This window comes from Protomyctophum parallelum (genome assembly GCF_964188405.1).
Source record: "Protomyctophum parallelum genome assembly, chromosome: 5".
Lineage (NCBI taxonomy): Eukaryota > Metazoa > Chordata > Actinopteri > Myctophiformes > Myctophidae > Protomyctophum > Protomyctophum parallelum.
Genome location: NC_139702.1, coordinates 23,654,908 through 23,671,654, shown reverse-complemented (window position 1 = coordinate 23,671,654; position 16,747 = coordinate 23,654,908). Strand labels below are relative to the sequence as shown.

General features: G+C 43.9%; 1 protein-coding gene across 1 annotated transcript in view; it reads right to left on the bottom strand.

The window, feature by feature from the left end:
• Positions 1-16,747, bottom strand: part of LOC310858797 (myosin-9-like) — a 36,879-nt gene that overhangs the window by 3,835 nt on the left and 16,297 nt on the right. The window contains exons 15-40 of the mRNA XM_083765059.1: positions 16,558-16,731; positions 15,045-15,218; positions 14,834-14,948; positions 12,230-12,423; positions 11,696-11,817; positions 10,763-10,832; positions 10,496-10,656; positions 9,808-9,916; positions 9,166-9,297; positions 8,752-8,958; positions 7,926-8,063; positions 7,081-7,204; positions 6,659-6,830; positions 5,342-5,554; positions 4,876-5,020; positions 4,514-4,720; positions 4,312-4,416; positions 4,022-4,174; positions 3,455-3,703; positions 2,821-3,033; positions 2,260-2,472; positions 1,948-2,109; positions 1,727-1,855; positions 936-1,024; positions 606-729; positions 261-469 (exon numbers count right to left, since the gene is read on the bottom strand). Coding sequence (XP_083621185.1) covers positions 261-469; positions 606-729; positions 936-1,024; positions 1,727-1,855; positions 1,948-2,109; positions 2,260-2,472; positions 2,821-3,033; positions 3,455-3,703; positions 4,022-4,174; positions 4,312-4,416; positions 4,514-4,720; positions 4,876-5,020; positions 5,342-5,554; positions 6,659-6,830; positions 7,081-7,204; positions 7,926-8,063; positions 8,752-8,958; positions 9,166-9,297; positions 9,808-9,916; positions 10,496-10,656; positions 10,763-10,832; positions 11,696-11,817; positions 12,230-12,423; positions 14,834-14,948; positions 15,045-15,218; positions 16,558-16,731 — 4,103 coding nt within the window. The remainder of the gene's footprint in view (positions 1-260; positions 470-605; positions 730-935; positions 1,025-1,726; positions 1,856-1,947; positions 2,110-2,259; positions 2,473-2,820; positions 3,034-3,454; positions 3,704-4,021; positions 4,175-4,311; positions 4,417-4,513; positions 4,721-4,875; positions 5,021-5,341; positions 5,555-6,658; positions 6,831-7,080; positions 7,205-7,925; positions 8,064-8,751; positions 8,959-9,165; positions 9,298-9,807; positions 9,917-10,495; positions 10,657-10,762; positions 10,833-11,695; positions 11,818-12,229; positions 12,424-14,833; positions 14,949-15,044; positions 15,219-16,557; positions 16,732-16,747) is intronic.

The following is a 16,747-nucleotide window of genomic DNA, read 5'->3' as shown; positions in this document are numbered from 1 at the left end:
TTGGAGCCCAGAGGAAGGTGGTATAGCAATAAAAAGAAAATGTTCTACCAACAGATGGACGAAGGACATACAATAAATATGACAATCATCTTTCAAAATATCCTACAAGTTCATATAGTGTGTTGATTGATACACATTTCTGATTGAGAGAGGACTAGGCAGCCTAAAATGGATTAGACACTCGCAGAGACACCCGTTTGATTAACTGGCATTTAGAACCAGCACAACAAACACAAAATACCCAGGTGCAACAGACTTACTTAGATTCGATATCCAACTGCTCTTCCAGCCCGGCCATCTTAGCCTCCAAGGCAGAAATGGCAGTTTTGTATTTTAACTTGATGGTTCCTTCCATCTCCAGCAGCTTCTGTTTCATCTCCTTGTTCTGTCGCTCCAGCTGAGAGCGAACGCCTTCCAGTCGCTGCGTTGTGCTGCGCTCTGCTGCAACCTCTGAGGTCAGTTGGTCAGTCTACAAGAGAACCGTAGTAAAGTCATTGAGGGAAGTCAGATTTACAAAGTACTAAATTACCCGTTTAAACGACTGAATGCATTATGAAACCCGGTAATTTAACGATTCTAGTTGATTTCATGCTCTTCTCGCTCACCTGCAGAGTGGTTCGCTTTAGACGGTCGTTGACCATTTCAGTGTTGAGCTGCTCCTCCTCTAGCTCTTCCTCTAGCTGGGCGATACGAGCCTCAAGTCTCCTTTTCTCATCTGCCATCTGGGCACTGGTGAAGAGAAGAGGGACAATGGATGGACATTCATTGATTTTGGCTAAAGCTGCATTTTTGCCAAAAGATGGAGGAATATTAGGTTTGTGCAATTGGAAGTGCAGTTAAAAAAAAAAGCTATATATATTGTTTGCTACAGATTCAGTGTGAAATACGGTAAGTAAAAAATATATATTTTATGCAAATGAACATCACTTCCTTACTTCTTGGCATTAGCGCTGTTAATTTCCTCCTGCAGCTCATCTCTCTCCATCTGAGCTTGTCTCTTCACTCTCTCCGCAGATGCCAGGTCCTGGACGAAGCAGAGGGAAAGTTGGAATTCAAAGCTACTGGCCATTTTATATTCCATTGTACGATGGCATTGTGCATAAACAGTCCAACAAGCTCACTTTGAGTGAAAGTTTTTAAACATTTAACGTTTTTGGAAAACCTTGAATGCCATAAATATGGCTGCCAGGGTTGAACGTGGTTAAGAGGTGGCTCATCCCCATGTTCCCCCCACTTAGCTTAGGGTTAGGGTTGTAAGAGTGGAACATGGATACGCACCCGTTAAGAGCCGTCTACTCTACACCAAGAACCAAATATATCTCTTCCGGAATAGATGTTTTTAAAGAATTGTTGCGACTCAATGGCGGTAGTGATATGGACCTTACCATACCACTACCGCCATTATACCGACAGTGGATAACAATATTGTTGGTATCACTTTCAGAGCAATTTGATGAATGATCAACACCGACAGCCAATCAAAATCCATCTAAATTTACATTCAACACAGACGTTATTGTTCTTCAGGGTTGGAGGATGCTGCCAGACCCTTAGACAGACCCTCATGTTTCCGAGACAAAGTGTTGTGTGAAGCAGCATATCCAACAAAATATCTTGACTGGGAACATTGACACGATACATCAATGTTTTTCAGTTGAAATTACGCAATTATGAGAAGGGAGTTTCCCCATATGAGATACTTCATGTACGGATATTGTTTATGTACCTCCTGGAGCTGCATGGCATCTGCCTCCATGGCCTTGACCTTCCTCTCATTATCCTTGGCCTCGTTGAGAGCCTCGTCTCTGGAAACACGCAATTCTTCCAGCTCTCTCATCGCCTCTTTCATCTGAGCCTGCAGAGAGACGGAGGTACTGGAGTTACACACATTAACAGTCCGTTGGCATTCTAGAGGTCAGGTTTGCACATTGGATGACGTTACTTTACCTGCAGTCTCTTGAGCTGCTTGAGGGCCTCGTCGCGGCCCTTGTTGGCAGAGTCTATATGGGCCTCCATCTCTGCAAGGTCAGCCTCCAGCTTCTTCTTGAGGGTGACAGCCTGATGGCGCTGCCTGCGTTCATCCTCTAGCTCCAACTCCATTTCACGTACCTGGTGGAGACGGGCAATGGAATTTCTTTTGGTAAATCCTCAAATTAATCTAGTCTGTGTACTTCCTCACTCCAACACCTCTTTGAGTGTACAGCAGAGCACAACTTCTGGAGGAGAAAGTGGAACATTACGTTTTGGAATGATGTCTACCTGTTTGACCAGCTGTTTCCTCCTCTCCTCTCCCTGTTCATCTCTGGCCAGCAGGTCTCTGTCAAACTGGGCCTTCATGGCCTGCATGTTGACCTCCAGACGCAGCTTGGCGTCCTCCGTCGTCTGCAGCTCGTCTTCCAGCTCCTCCAGCTGGACCCTCATCTCCTCCAGTTGCTGCTCCATGCCACGCTTTGCCCTCTCCAGCTCATGAACCTGTGGCAGGGAAACGATCAGTGCAATATCACTTTAATATACCTTTTAAAGTAAGAACTTATTTTAAGTAACTGATTCATCTAACGATTTCCCCCCATATAGATAGATTGTGTAGGCGTGATATTCATTAGATTCAAAACTAAAGCCAGTCACTGAAAATTGGGTCTTCAATGGAGACTTATGCAAATGTTTAGGGTTTTCCCCATGCTCTAAACTTAGGCTAGATGGTATATCAGTCATCTCTATCCTGCAGGATGGAAACAAGTTTTCTCAAACAAATAAGCATGTAAAATCATGTTCTCTTTGCATCCATGTATTGCCAATGACCGACAGTCAATTACTGCTTACACTCTTGCCAACGTCATCTTTAGAGGAGACTAGGTCCTCCATCTCAGCCTTGAGCATCTTGTTTGTGCGGTCCAGCTCATTCTTCACGTCCGTCATGGTTTCCAACTCTCGGGCCAGTGTAAGAGCACGCGTTTCCTTCTCCCTGGCCTCGGCTTCAGCTCGATCACGCTCATCTGCATACTGGCTGGAAATATTCTTCTCCTCAGCCAGCATCTAGAGAGGGAGACAGCCGAAGGTTAAGTGGGGAGAGTGTACTCTACAGTATGTAGAGTCCACATTCAGTTGTACTGAACAGAGGGATAACAGGTCTGTATCATCCCACTTTTAAATGCTCTAGCTAGAGTATGAACAAACAATACACCTGGATTAACTTTCGGAAGTCTCATGGCAGAAATGGGATAAGTCAGCTTCATATGAGGCTCACATTCATTCTGCAACAACCTTTTATTTCCCAACTGTTTGTGTGAAGCTTTTGTTTCCAACAATAGTGCATCGTGCGAAAATGTTTTTATCGACATGATAGCCGCAAAGCTTATCATCCATAACCAAATGCAAAACATTCCACCGAGAATCTGCCACAGGAACCCATTGCAAAGAACCTTCCAGGTTGGTCTACAAACATGATGATTTATACCTGGTCGAACTTCCTCTGCTTCTTCTCCAGGTTGGAGACGATCTGCCTGAGGTGGTCCTGGTCCAGCACCAGGTCGTCCAGTTCCTGCTGCAGGCGAGTCTTGGTCTTGTCCAGCTTGTCGTAGGCTGCGCCCTTCTCCTCCAGCTGCGCATTGACGACGTCCATCTCCCGCTGGACACGCTTGCGGCTCTCGTCCGATCCTTCCAGGGCCGATACCTCCTGCTCCATCTTCTTCTTCATCTCTGCCAGCTGGTGAGGAACGGTTAGAGGTACATTTAAAAGGGGGTGAGAATCCAGGCTATATGACAGAGAACACACCATTTCCTCCCAAGATCAAAAGAAAAGTGAAAGATAATACATTCTGGGAAAAGCTTTGAAGAATAAAGTTAAGTGGAACAGCCATGATTAGTAGTGAGTACTCAGTTCATATTATATTAACCTCTAATTGCACTATGAAATAACACATTTTAACAGACAGAAACAAGGAACCCAACCTAGTTTAGAGGAATTCTGCATGGAAAAATATTTGAAGTGATAACTGGTGAGAGACTGGCCCAGTTTACCGACCTGGGATTGGAGAGTGTAGACTTGCTTCTCCACGTTCTTCTTGCTTTCTTCCTCTTCCTCCAGCATCTCCCTCAGGTTGTTCTGCTCGTCCTCCATCTGCCTCAGGCGGGTGGAGAGGGAGAGCTTCTGACGGGTTTCCTCCTGGAGCAGCTCCTGGAATGAGGAAGAGAAACTGGTGTGGTAAGGAACACGAGTGTGTGTATATACGGTTAAATGACTATCAAATAAAGGTATTTAAGACATACACTGCAACGTATGTCTATGGTATGTGTATATGTGTGATTGTATACCTGCGAATCCTGCAGCTGAGACTCCACAGCGGAGAAGTCCTTGTTGGCTTTAATGCTCTTGCCATCAGCTTCACTCAGGAGGGCGTTCACGTTGTCCAACTCAACCTTCACACAGATAGATATCAAGTCAATACAACTGCAAGAAAGTGACAAGAGGCATCCGGTGCAAAAACACAACACCAAGAGCACAGCCCATGCATACCTGCATCTTTGACACTTTGTCAGACAGCTCTTGTTTCTGACGCTCGCCTTCACCATGTTTGACCTGCAGCTCCGTTAACTGAGCTTCGGCCTTCTTCCTGCGGTGCTCAGAATCCGACTTCCCCGTGGTCAGAGTCTGAAGCTCGATCTGAAGCTCATTCCACTCGCTCTCCAGCGCCTGTTTGGACTTCTCCACTGACACTTTGTTCTGGTGGAAGAGTAGAGTACACAAATGCACACTGAATTAGTTTGTCAGGCATTAGCTGGGTACCGATATTAAATTCAGGTTATGACAGAATGACATGACAGTCAAGTTTCTCTGCTTCTTCAAAACATAAAATGTATGTTGCTCCATTTTTGTACCCTCTTGGCTTGCTCCAGCTGTTCATTAAGCTCATCAAAAGCCTGGTTGTGTTTGTGTCTCGTGTCCGCCATCTGCTGCTCATGGATCTTGGCCTCATCCTCCTGGTTCTTCTTAAGCTGGGCCACCTCCATCTCACGCTTGCTCCTGAGGACAGAAGTGAGTGATTGAATGAGTAAACTACAACTTTTCCAATTTGATTTGATGTTGACTGGCCTAAATAGTAAGTGCAGAACATTTATCTAAATAGGAAAATGTGCAGTTGCAAGACTAATTTGGTGATTTATTTTTTTTAACTTTATTTTTGAATATGCAAGACCAGACATAGAATACAAGGCATACAATAAAACAAAAACATCAACAGAAAAAACAGAATTAAAAAAAAACAGAATTGGTCATGGGATGTACAGCAACAACATCACCTGCGGTCATGAACAACGCTTCCCAAGACATACAGAGTGCCGTTACCTAAGCTCATGTTGTGCTGCAGTGGTATCCAGAGTATCTTCCAGCTCAGTTTTGAGAGCCTCCAGTTCCTCTCCCAAGTCCCTGCGATGTTTCTCTGCCTTGGCACGGGCCTGTCTCTCCAGCTCCAGATCCTCCTGGAGTTCAGAGATTTGGGCCTCCAGCTCCCTGATGTTCTTCTGGGCAGTGTTTTTGGCTGCCGCTTCTTCCTCGGTCCTGGGAGTGAGGTGATAAGGTGAGAGGAGATATAAGTGTAAGTTCTTGGTGAAAGCAATAATAACAAGTAAGACGCGCAAACGCAGCTCGTGTGTGTGTGTGACTGTGTGTGTGTGCGTGTGCGTGCTACAGCTGCGCCGTGTGTGTGTGTGCTACAGCTGCGCCCTCTGGTGGCGGGCGGGTGGTGTCACAGCGGGACAGACACACAGACAGACATGATCTGCAGGGTCTCATAGTTAGTGCTAATTGCATTCGCAATCACTGCGTTCGCAATAATCTTTATTGTCCCGAAGGATATTCATCTTCACAGGTCTGTTCAACACCAACAACAAAAGCAGCACATAGTACAGAAAGACATTACACCAAGACAATATACAAAAACATGAGTTCCCCACTGTGTACAGAAACCCTCCTATCGGCGGGGCAGTTTGTTTAATGCCGCGATGGCTGAGGGGACAAAACTCCTACTGAAACGAACCTTTTTCCAGGGTAAGGTTCTGTATCTTTGTCCTGATGGCATGAGGTTGAAGAAGCGATACAGGGGATGGTCAGTGTCACGTGATATTGAGAGTGCTAGCCGTGTGATGGTATTATTGTTCATATCAGAAAGTGTTGGTGTGGGAAGTCCGATAATCTTGGAAGCAATACGGGTAATACTGAAAAGTTTGTTTCTGTTAGGCATGGGTAGTATGTGGAAGAAAGCAGATATTTAGACAATACATTTGAATTGTTGCCACTCAATTGACCTGCATTTGAGTCTCCGCCGCTCTTCAAAGTACTGGCTTAGGAATGCGACAAAAACAAAAAAAACATCTCCAGGCCTGAATTCAAGGCTTCATGGGGTTTGTAATTGATTGAAAAGTCATTTTTTTGGGTGGAATTACTCCTTTAACCTCAGACTTTATATCGTACTTCACCGGTAAATGTAATATTTAAGTATTTTATAATTGCCCTCTATAACTAAAAACTTAAATGTACAGTAGTGAGGCAATAATGGCTTATTGACCAATAGCTAACCCTGCTTTGAAGACGGGGAGCATCTACTCATTCTGGAGCTGCCTTTATTTTTCTAACTTCAGAAACTGTCTGTGCATAGGTCCTGACCTGGCCAATGCAGCGAGCAGCTCCTCTTCCTTCTGGGCCAGCTGGGCTTTGAGCTCAGCAATCTGGGCCTGCAGGTCAGCCATCTGGTCTAGGAGATCGGTGGAATCTCCCTCCAGCTTACGACGGTTCTTATCCAACTCTTGGCGTTGCTTCTCTTCTTTTCTTAGACGCTCTAAGTGAGATTAAAATACAGGGAAGAGGACCAGGATTATGTCAGTTTCCCTTGCACCATTCCCTTCCCTGGGTATTGAAAGAGGCATTTCAGGTGGCATGAGGTAAATAGATGGTATGGGATACAGGGTCAAATGTACTTCAGCACTGCCTTTTCTTTTGCCCGAAGCATGTGGGACAAAAAAAACAAAAAAAACAGGGGGACAATATTTTACACGGGGTAAAAGTGAGAATAACAAACAAACACCAACCCTCTAGATCAGTAATCATGGCTTCATGTTTGTTCTTGAGTTTTTGCAAGCTCTTCGACTTCTCCTCCTCCTCGGTCAAGTTGGTGGTGAACTCAGAGATCCTCTCGTCCAGATGTTTCTTTTCCTGAGCACACAGAAGGGAAAAGGTCATGCTAGCTTACACAGAAATATATATTTGCCAATGCTAAATATGTCCCGACATTGTCTCCAATAAATCCAGACACTGCATTGCATTGCATTGCAATGCCTCTTTACCGTTATACTACTTTACTGTCAGCCTGCCTGCTATTCACTGTGTCAGTCAGTTCTGTGCTCCAGTGTCGTGTTTGATATTAGTTTGCTATGGATTCTACTTTAGCATTATTATTATTTTGTTTTACTTTGGAAACTATGCCAAGCAAAGCCCAAGAGCCACGTGTAGTCCGCAGAATAAGATCAGTGCGTACTGCGCCTATATGCAGATTCAACAGTAGACTGGCGGCGTTGAGAAATGCGCTGGTGTTACGCGTTGTGCTGCGTCTGTGTTTTCTTTTGTTGAGGCTTGGCTCGTCGACTAGAGATTATGTCACGTTCTTTAAAAAAGAAAACAGTCCACTTCCTTCTTTAGGTACGCATGCAGTCACATTGGAACGATCCGTATCTGAATACACTTCAACGGTGTAGACCCGCCCCCCATGCGGTCCCGGGCACGGTTGGGCGATCCGCTCCCGGGAACGGTACGCATCATTCACACTACCACAACAAGTGGTCCCGAGTGCGCACCCGGGACCATAGTGTGAATCGCCCCTTAATACCATTCCAAAATGCTAATGACTGTGAAGTGAACAGAAAGCTGTTGTACCGACCTTGTTGAGTTTAGTGTTCTGGTCATCCAGGACCATCACATCCTCCTCTATCTTCTTCATCTTGGCATCCATGGTGACCTTCTCCAGCTGAAGCTTTTGTCTAGCTCCTTCTTCTTCATCCAACTGCTGCTCCAAGTCCTGGATGGAGGAAAAAAGAACACATTTACCTACAAAATTATACCAATTTCTTAACCCATTACAACATTAACGTTATTTTATACATTGGCTATTCAAAAATAGCAGATATACAAAAATAGCAGATATACAAGCTCATAGCATGTCACTTCATGCAGAGTGAGCTTGTAGATCTGCAATTTCTGAAGAATCATGAAATTGTGCAAATCTTTGAATATATTTTTTAAAGGGAACATTTAAAAATCATCTTTGCTTCTGGCAACATTGAGCCTGTGACCAAATGCATATAATTGTGGGGGTCCATGACATGAAAAGGTATATAACAAAGGTTTTTCAGAAATGTTAGAATTCTAGAAAGGAATTGAGTTTGAACTCTTTTAGACCTGAGGCGGACTACCAAAGTCCTGACATAATTATTTATAGAATTCTTTTTATTGCTACTGCACACAAAAAAGCCATGTCTAAGAGCCTAAACGCCTCGCTAGCAGCCCCTGGAGGACATGCTGCACATTATACCCAACTGTTTGGCCAAAGGTACGGCGAAAGGCCATGGGTCACCAAATTCAGCGGTAATCTAGCCATTAGTTTGAAATACCATTTGGGATTAGCCCAAAACTCCCAAGGTGCAAAAGAAAACCCCCACGCTGTTAATTTGGGACACTCAATACCGTTTCTCATAGATCCAACTAACCGTGATGTTGGTCTGCATCTTCTTCCTCTCAGTCTGCAACTGGGTGACTCGCTCCTCCTCTTCTTCCACGCGAGCCTCCAGGTCATGCAGGATGTCCTCCAGCTCCTGTTTCCGGGTGGCCAGACGGGCTCTCATCTCCTCTGCCTCCGCACAAAGCTCCGTCTCTGCCTGGAGTTGCTCCTGAAGGGCCAGCTTTTCGGCATTCATCTGGCCAAGGAGGAAGGATCAAATTGAGAGTGAATGGATGATCACAGAGCTGCATCAAATCAGATACACTTAAGAGTAAAGCTCATTATTTTGGTACAATTATTGGGTCAGTTGGAACATACACACTCTCTCTCTCTCTCTCTCTCTCTCACACACACACACACACTAGATCATTATTAAAACACTCATGAGGGGACTAAAACAGACCGATTGCTGCTTGGTCTCGTACTCCTTGACAAGGTGTTCAGCCTGAACTTGTCTCTCCTTGATCTTCAACAGCTCTTCTTCTTTGGCAATGATCTCCTCCTCCTGCCTGGTGACCTGCAGGAGCGGCTTCACCTGGAAGACAAGTTCAAGGACCACGGCCAATTACACATTATTGTCTGATGTGAGCTTATGAACCGTTTCCGATTACGATAGCAAGAAACGTAAACGAGACAAATTAAATACACTACTTCACTAGTTGTTACAGGACATGGCAGGCTCTGGGACACACTACAAGAGCCATATAACAGCATGTCGTTGCCATCGGGAGGAAACCATTCAACTCCATTTATGAAAAAAAAAAATCAAACCTAAAAAATGAACACCCTTTACGTCTGTGTGTTGGTTAAAAAGATATTTCACCAATGAATAGTAAAAAAACGGTTCGGACAAAACCTCTTAACTCCATTGGACCCTCAAACTGTCTGCTAAAACAGCCAACTCCACCACCTCTCCTCGAAAGTAATTGGCAATATATAAAGATGAGGCAGTATTGCTTTGCTTTCAAAATGTACGTTTTTTTCATTTTCTGAAAAATGTACATTGGAGTTCCCGACAGCAGAGACATGGTGTGTCCATCTGTACCTTGGTGAAAAGCCTCCACCACTGCCAGTTCCTGAGTTTGAGGTAGGCGGCGCAGTTTCTCTGGATCACCCTCATTGCTGTCAGCTGCTGCTGCCTCTTGGCAAAGGCTCTGAGAAAAACAAAATACTGTATTTATATTTGCCATAATAAAAACATGATGCCAGTTACTCCATGATCGGGCCTGGAATGTCTTTTTATGGGCACGGCCACCTGGCCAGTGGTGGTGTATACCAGTATTCTTTGAGGGCACAATGGCCAAATGACAGGGCAGAAAGGCCATGAGTTTAGGAAATAATTACATTTCAATACATATTTCACCGTTGCTAATGCCATGTAAACAAAAGCGATTTGGTTTATTTGTATTGGCATGTATAGAAACTACCATCCAAGCGTAATCAGAATCACTGGACTCTTGAAGAACGGAATTAAGAAATCTCAAAAAGTCCCGGGCCGGCCTAGCGGTCCGGGCACCTAGGCTGGTAATCCGGTTCGAGTCCCGATCCCGGTGACCTTTGTTGTGTCTCTTCCCCCTTTATCTCTCTCCCCGTTTCCTGTCAACCTACTGTGATCTATCAATAAAGGCAAAATATATATTGACGAATCAATCAAAGCCACCGTGTACTCAGGGCGTAACACACAGGGAAAAATGACAGACTAATAAAATAACCAACTAATAAATCCTCCATACTTGCGGGCAACGTATCCTCTGCACCAGGCCTGGAAGCTGATGATGACGTCGGTTATCTTAATGTCCCTCTCTTCCTCCAGGTGGGCCAGAACACCAGCTCTGAAGAACACTTTACTCTGGCCAATGCGGAACAGATTGGGGTCCAGCTCCAGGGCGTTGATCTACAACAGAGAGAAGAGAAACGTGTACTGTGGAGAAATTTTTTGTCTTCGAAAAAAAACCCCACCCATACCAAGTTTCCTTGGTGTGGTCCTTTTTCTGACTTACCATAAGTACACAGGCCTGCTTGCCATCCATGAAACCTTTGGGAATGGAATTGGGGGTGAGGATTTCGTACCTGAAATAGAGGAAGACACACATTTCTAATTCTGCAGTTCCTGCTCCTTAAATAACTCCTTCAGCGCCACCTGGTGGTCACCAGTAATGTCTTTGAGTGCCAATTCTCCCATTATAAAGAAAGAAAGAATTTGTAATTATATTATGCATGTAATGTGCATGTCATCACCTGTACCCCAGATTAGAGGAATTTTCAAAATATGGCTGAAAAAGAAAGATTTAATTCCCAAGGGAGAGAAGTCTTAACGCCCGTGGCATCCATTACAAAGACGTAATAAAGACGGGATAACGTCCCTGGCACTTAAACAGTACAGTGGATTTATGGTGATTAAGGAAAAAAATCTTGATACGTTGGAGGGACGCTAATCACTCTCATTTACAGGTGCTCACAAATTTAAGGGTGAATCGAAGCTGCCTCTCAGCAATTTAATTTAAAAATAAATAAATAAACAGACCTGTGTGAAGTGAGGGCTGCCCTTATCGTACATAATCATGACATAAATTCTCCATTCATTGTCAATGGAAATGTAATCTTTGTGTAGGACGAAAAGCTACATTATAGGAGGGGCTAGCGCCGCTCAAAAATAAATAAAAGAAAATTAATCCATTTAGGGCAGATTCACACGGAGTACGTTTGATTTAAACTGTTCCCGAATACAATTGCCTGGTCCCCGCTGGCCATGATTCACATTGGCCTTGATTCTTCAACACCCGAGTACACATTCATCGATCCTATCAGAGTACACTTTGGTCACCCGAGACTGCACACCTCCATGCTGTCCCGGGAACGGTTGGGTTCACACAAGTGGTCCCAAGTGCGCACCTGGGACCATAGTGTGAATCTGCCCTTAAAAACCACATTACCTCTGTCTGAACTCCTGGAAGACTATGCGGTTGGGGAAGCCCTGTCTGCAGATTCGGATGCCCTCTAGAACGCCATTACACCTCAGCTGATCCAGGACCAGGTGGGACTCCAGTTTACCAGCCTGAGGGAGACAAGTGTTCAGACTCAGAGGGCCATTCCTTACATTTAATAGAACGTTGTAATCAGCCATGGAATATAATGCAGTAATCCAAAATAGATATACCGTTTGTATGTATAAATAAAAATGTATCATATTTTTGCATTTCAGTTTTTTTAATGCATTTGTAAACAAATTACCCAAAAAAGAATAATAATGGAAGTGCTGGACATGCAACAGAACTCCAGACAGTTTGAAGACATTCTAATTATGGGGTCATCGCTTAATTCCAACATCAGATATCTATGCCCTTTTCATCCCCTCTGGCTAAAATATCTCACCATTCTCCACTGAAAACATGTATACCAGACCACTCCTTCACCCCCCATTTAAATATGCATTAATGTTGTTGCATTCGTTTCAGCAGCATCTGTACCTTCTTCTCGTGGTTGGGGATGATGCAGCGGACAAAGTTGGGGTTGGTGTTCCTGAGAGTGGACATCAGGTTCCCCAGCTGCTCCTTGTAGAGTTGGCCGACAGTACGGAACATGCCAGACTTGCGGCTCTTGAAGGCCCCGTGCATCGAGTCCGACATTCCTGCTACCTTGTCCAGGCCAACTATACGGTCCACTGTGTAGAGGGAGACGACAAGCAGCAAGAATCAGAGTGCAGCCTTAACAATTTTAACTAGCATGTTCGCCAACCTTAACATATGTCCGTCAACCTTAATCCTGTAGTTTTCCACATGTCGGACCAATGACTGGTTGGAAAAGCACACGGACCCCGATTAAATACTTTCAACTTTTCTCCTAACAAACAGCACAGAGACTCACACAGGGCCTGCAGATATGCTTCGTCGTACCACAGTGTATTGCGGCAAACAGACGATCTACAAGCTCACAATGTGTAGCATCCACAGCGTGGTGCGTCTGGTCTTGTATCTCGCCTATGCTTGCTGCACGACACCCATTGTAGAATGAAGAATATACCATGCTTTAGCTGGCTGCACACTTTCCTTTGCAACATTGTGCAAAATGAATCAATCTATCAATTAATTTCAAATTAGCGAGTTACAATCAGCAAAAGCCTCTGAATTTGGAACAGACGTGGATACATACATAGGTGGATTACCTACAAGCACAGAGATATGGAGTGAGCGTTTTGGAAAGTGATGGAAATTGGATGAACACAGGCAAGTGATTATGCTGGCATCATGTAGTCAAACCGTGAACATGAACCTCTTGCAACCTTTAGTTGAACAAGGTCGAGATGCATAGCTTGCCCTGAAACATATTCAGCCAGTTTGTTTATTCTCTGTAATGTTATGCACATGATGCAGCGTAAGGTCCCAACTATTTTGTCCTTTTTTGCAAGCCCTTGCATGATCGAGGACGAGAAGATAAATTATGCTTTTTGAAACTATATGGAGAGACGAAGGAACAGCGCAGAGTGCAGTGCATCAGTAGTTGGAAAAAAGTGCTCTGCGATACTCGGCTGTAGCAACCGTTGGGTGGTACACTCACGTAAAAACGCACATGAGGTATAATAAATTATGTCAGAACAGATTATGTTAGAAACCCTGGTATGAGCATATCTGCACATCCGCCACAACTTGAGCTTCATAAAGGTTAACATACTCTATCATACGGATTGGTTAAAATTACGTTTTATTCATTAAAATAAGTTTTGCAACCAGATCTTACTAGTACCTTTCTGAACGTACTAAGTTACCTAGAGACAAAAATACCTCCAAGACAAAAACGATACCTGCTGCGGTTTAGATCCTCAAATATTATATAATGTGCATCGAAAAGCAAGGGATTAGAAAACAACCTGTGGTCTTCTTTTATATTCCTGAACCGATTATATGACAAAAAGGACTCAATTGTTCAGAAATAATGTTTGTTCATGAGCATGACCAGCCGGCTACATTCACTGACATGTATTCATGGAACTTCCAGGGCGGGTTTTGGCTCCCATGAAAGTGTCAATAAAAGTGTCATTGTGGAGCCGTGTCACGTGATCATTACCTTTCCTTCTCTAAGCTTCCTTGGACTACACAAGGTTAATTAAATAAGGTTAGGAAGTGAAGACCGTATGGTGGACTCCATGTGCAATGGGCGCAATGCAGCCAACACTTTCGTGTTCAGCTTCCTTGATCTCAATTGCGCATGTTTCTTTCCTTCCAGGGAGCAACATCGAGTCCACTGTACAGTCTTCGCTTCCTAACCTTATTTAATTAACTTTGGGACTACGTTGTCCCAGTAGCAGTCTAAGCACACCTATAGGATTCCATGCACGGACAAAAGCCGCTGTCTGCCAGCGTCTCTTCCGGGTTTTTAGACAGCTGGTGGATGGAAATTAAGCTCCACCCACACGGCAGAATGCCGCAGGGGCAAGATTTTCCTGGAAGCTGGCAGACGCGGAAATCTGCCCAAAAACCCAAACATCATTAAAACAAGACCTGGTTGCAAAAGGGGTGAAGTGGTCAGTTTTAATTGAAGTTGATAATGGAATTATTTTATTAATTTACTTTCTTTATTTTCATATTTTGTGTTGTTGTAATCTCAGCACTGCTGGAAAAGAGGGTCCCAGCCCTCAGTGTGTTTCTGAGAACTAAATGGGGTTGAAATAAAGTGGTAGTTAAACAGCTTGAATTGACACAAAACCCATCATCTTGACTGCAGGTTTGTCGACACAACACAAGGAGGCGTCACACTACAACCTTTAGTTGTACCGACTGCAGTTAGATCTTCTCTAAACAGAGTCAAACCTGTGGTCAGTGGTCACTCAACACAAAAAGGGAAGACTCTTGTACATCAGTGAGAATGTCTGAATCATAATTTTGAAGGCAGCCTACTAAAACCCATTTTACCACAATTTTAAAATGTATATTGTTTATTTTTTAGTCTGGCGATTTTATCCTGTGCCAGAAACCTTTTCATTAAACTTAATCAAGGCATCCTGCACTCTGTTATTCCTAAATAGCAGCCACACTGTTGTGGAATATCAATATTTTGGGTCCAATTTGATGACTTACCATCTCTCCACAGATCAGCAATAAATTTGTCTGTAGACTGGTTGAGCAAAGTGGCCACACACTCATTCAAAGGATCCATGTTTTTCATCAGCCACTCATCTGCCTTGTAGTCCACCTGCACGAGAGCAATAAATGAAAATAATTCAAAGTTAGAATTAAAGTTAATTGATCATCATCTTTTTAATGTTCCCTAAATGCAGATAATGCTGACCTTTCCAGCGTAGTGCATGATGCAGAAATCGGCATCATCCTTGAGTTTCTTGGGCTTCTGGAACTTGGAGTTTGAACCCTGCTCCTGACAAACCTTCTCCACAAAGCTCTTGTCCGTGGCCTTAGGGAACCAGCACTCCTCATCCAGCAGAGCCAGGATACCTGGAGGACCAGACTGAAGATAAGAACTATAGTTAGTCAGCAGAAAGAAACTTAATAAAAACACAGCCTGCCTAATAGATCATGCATGCTGCAACTCATTCGAATCAGCCATTAATCACTGGCAGCTACACAGCTCAATCATCAGAGAGACCAAAAGAGAACACGACAGTTAAACTCATTGTTCCAAGTTGGAGGGAGGGTGGAATGATGACTTTTACTCAAGTACTGTATGAAGATTAATCACATTTGTGGAAGACAGCCAACATAGGCCTGTCACAATTACATAATCCTTCCATTTCAATAATTTGTTATAATGCAATACATTTTGCCACATTACTCCCCGATGTTGTAAGCTTGTAGATCTGCCATTTTAACGTAGAATGTAAATAGTCCTGCACACAGTCTTCACTTAGAAAATCAATTTACCCACAATGTAGAACGTTTTGGTCGCTCTGACCTTCCATCAGGTTGCCTGAAAGCGTAGGTGTGCTTCTCTTCAGACTTTTTAATATATAACATTCTTTGTATATTTGAGTTATTTTCATATCTGCCCTGTGCAATAAGAAATACAACTTGTATCCATATGTTCAATACCAAAAACACAATTAAATTAATCACAATCATTTGTGGGAAATTTTACATTTGCAATGCTGACAGCCCCACGGGACGTTATCTGCCAAGTACGAACATGTTCGTACATAAAGCTTTACACCAAATATGAAACGGTTTAGCCTAAAATCAACTTTTAACATTGGCCCAGTTGTTAGGCAACGCCTCAGTCACCCCCAGCACCAGGATTTTTACAAACAGTCCCCATAGACCTCCAGTCAACGTAGGACTTTCTATGCCTCGTATCTCTGAAACTACAAGCGCTGTCCGTGGTTTTGATCATCCATCCGAGGTTCGGATGCGATTTTGTATTGCATCGCTCCCGATATGTTAATATAAGGAAAATTAAAATAGCCCTGGCAAGGTTTACCTACACTCTGCTGCCAGCTAGTGGGAGATGCCAGCTAGTGCAACCATGCAACCAATGTTTGTACAGCTACAAATATGCTGTGTAGCTTTGCATCTGCCCGTGTGAATGCAACATTTCATGCTTCTCTATGAGGTGGATGCAGGGCTGCAGGTCAATCTTACATGCTTCTCTATGAGATGGATGCAGGGCTGCAGGTCAATCTTACATGCTTCTCTATGAGGTGGATGCAGGGCTGCAGGTCAATCTTACATGCTTCTCTATGAGGTGGATGCAGGTCAATCTTACATGCTTCTCTATGAGATGGATGCAGGGCTGCAGGTCAATCTTACATGCTTCTCTATGAGGTGGATGCAGGGCTGCAGGTCAATCTTACATGCTTCTCTATGAGGTCGATGCAGGGCTGCAGGTCGAGGCCGAAGTCGATGAAGCTCCACTCGATGCCCTCCCTCTGGTACTCCTCCTGCTCCAGGACGAACATGGTGTGGTTGAAGAGCTGCTGTAGCTTCTCGTTGGTGTAGTTGATGCACAGCTGCTCGAAGGAGTTCAGCTAAAAACACAAAAGA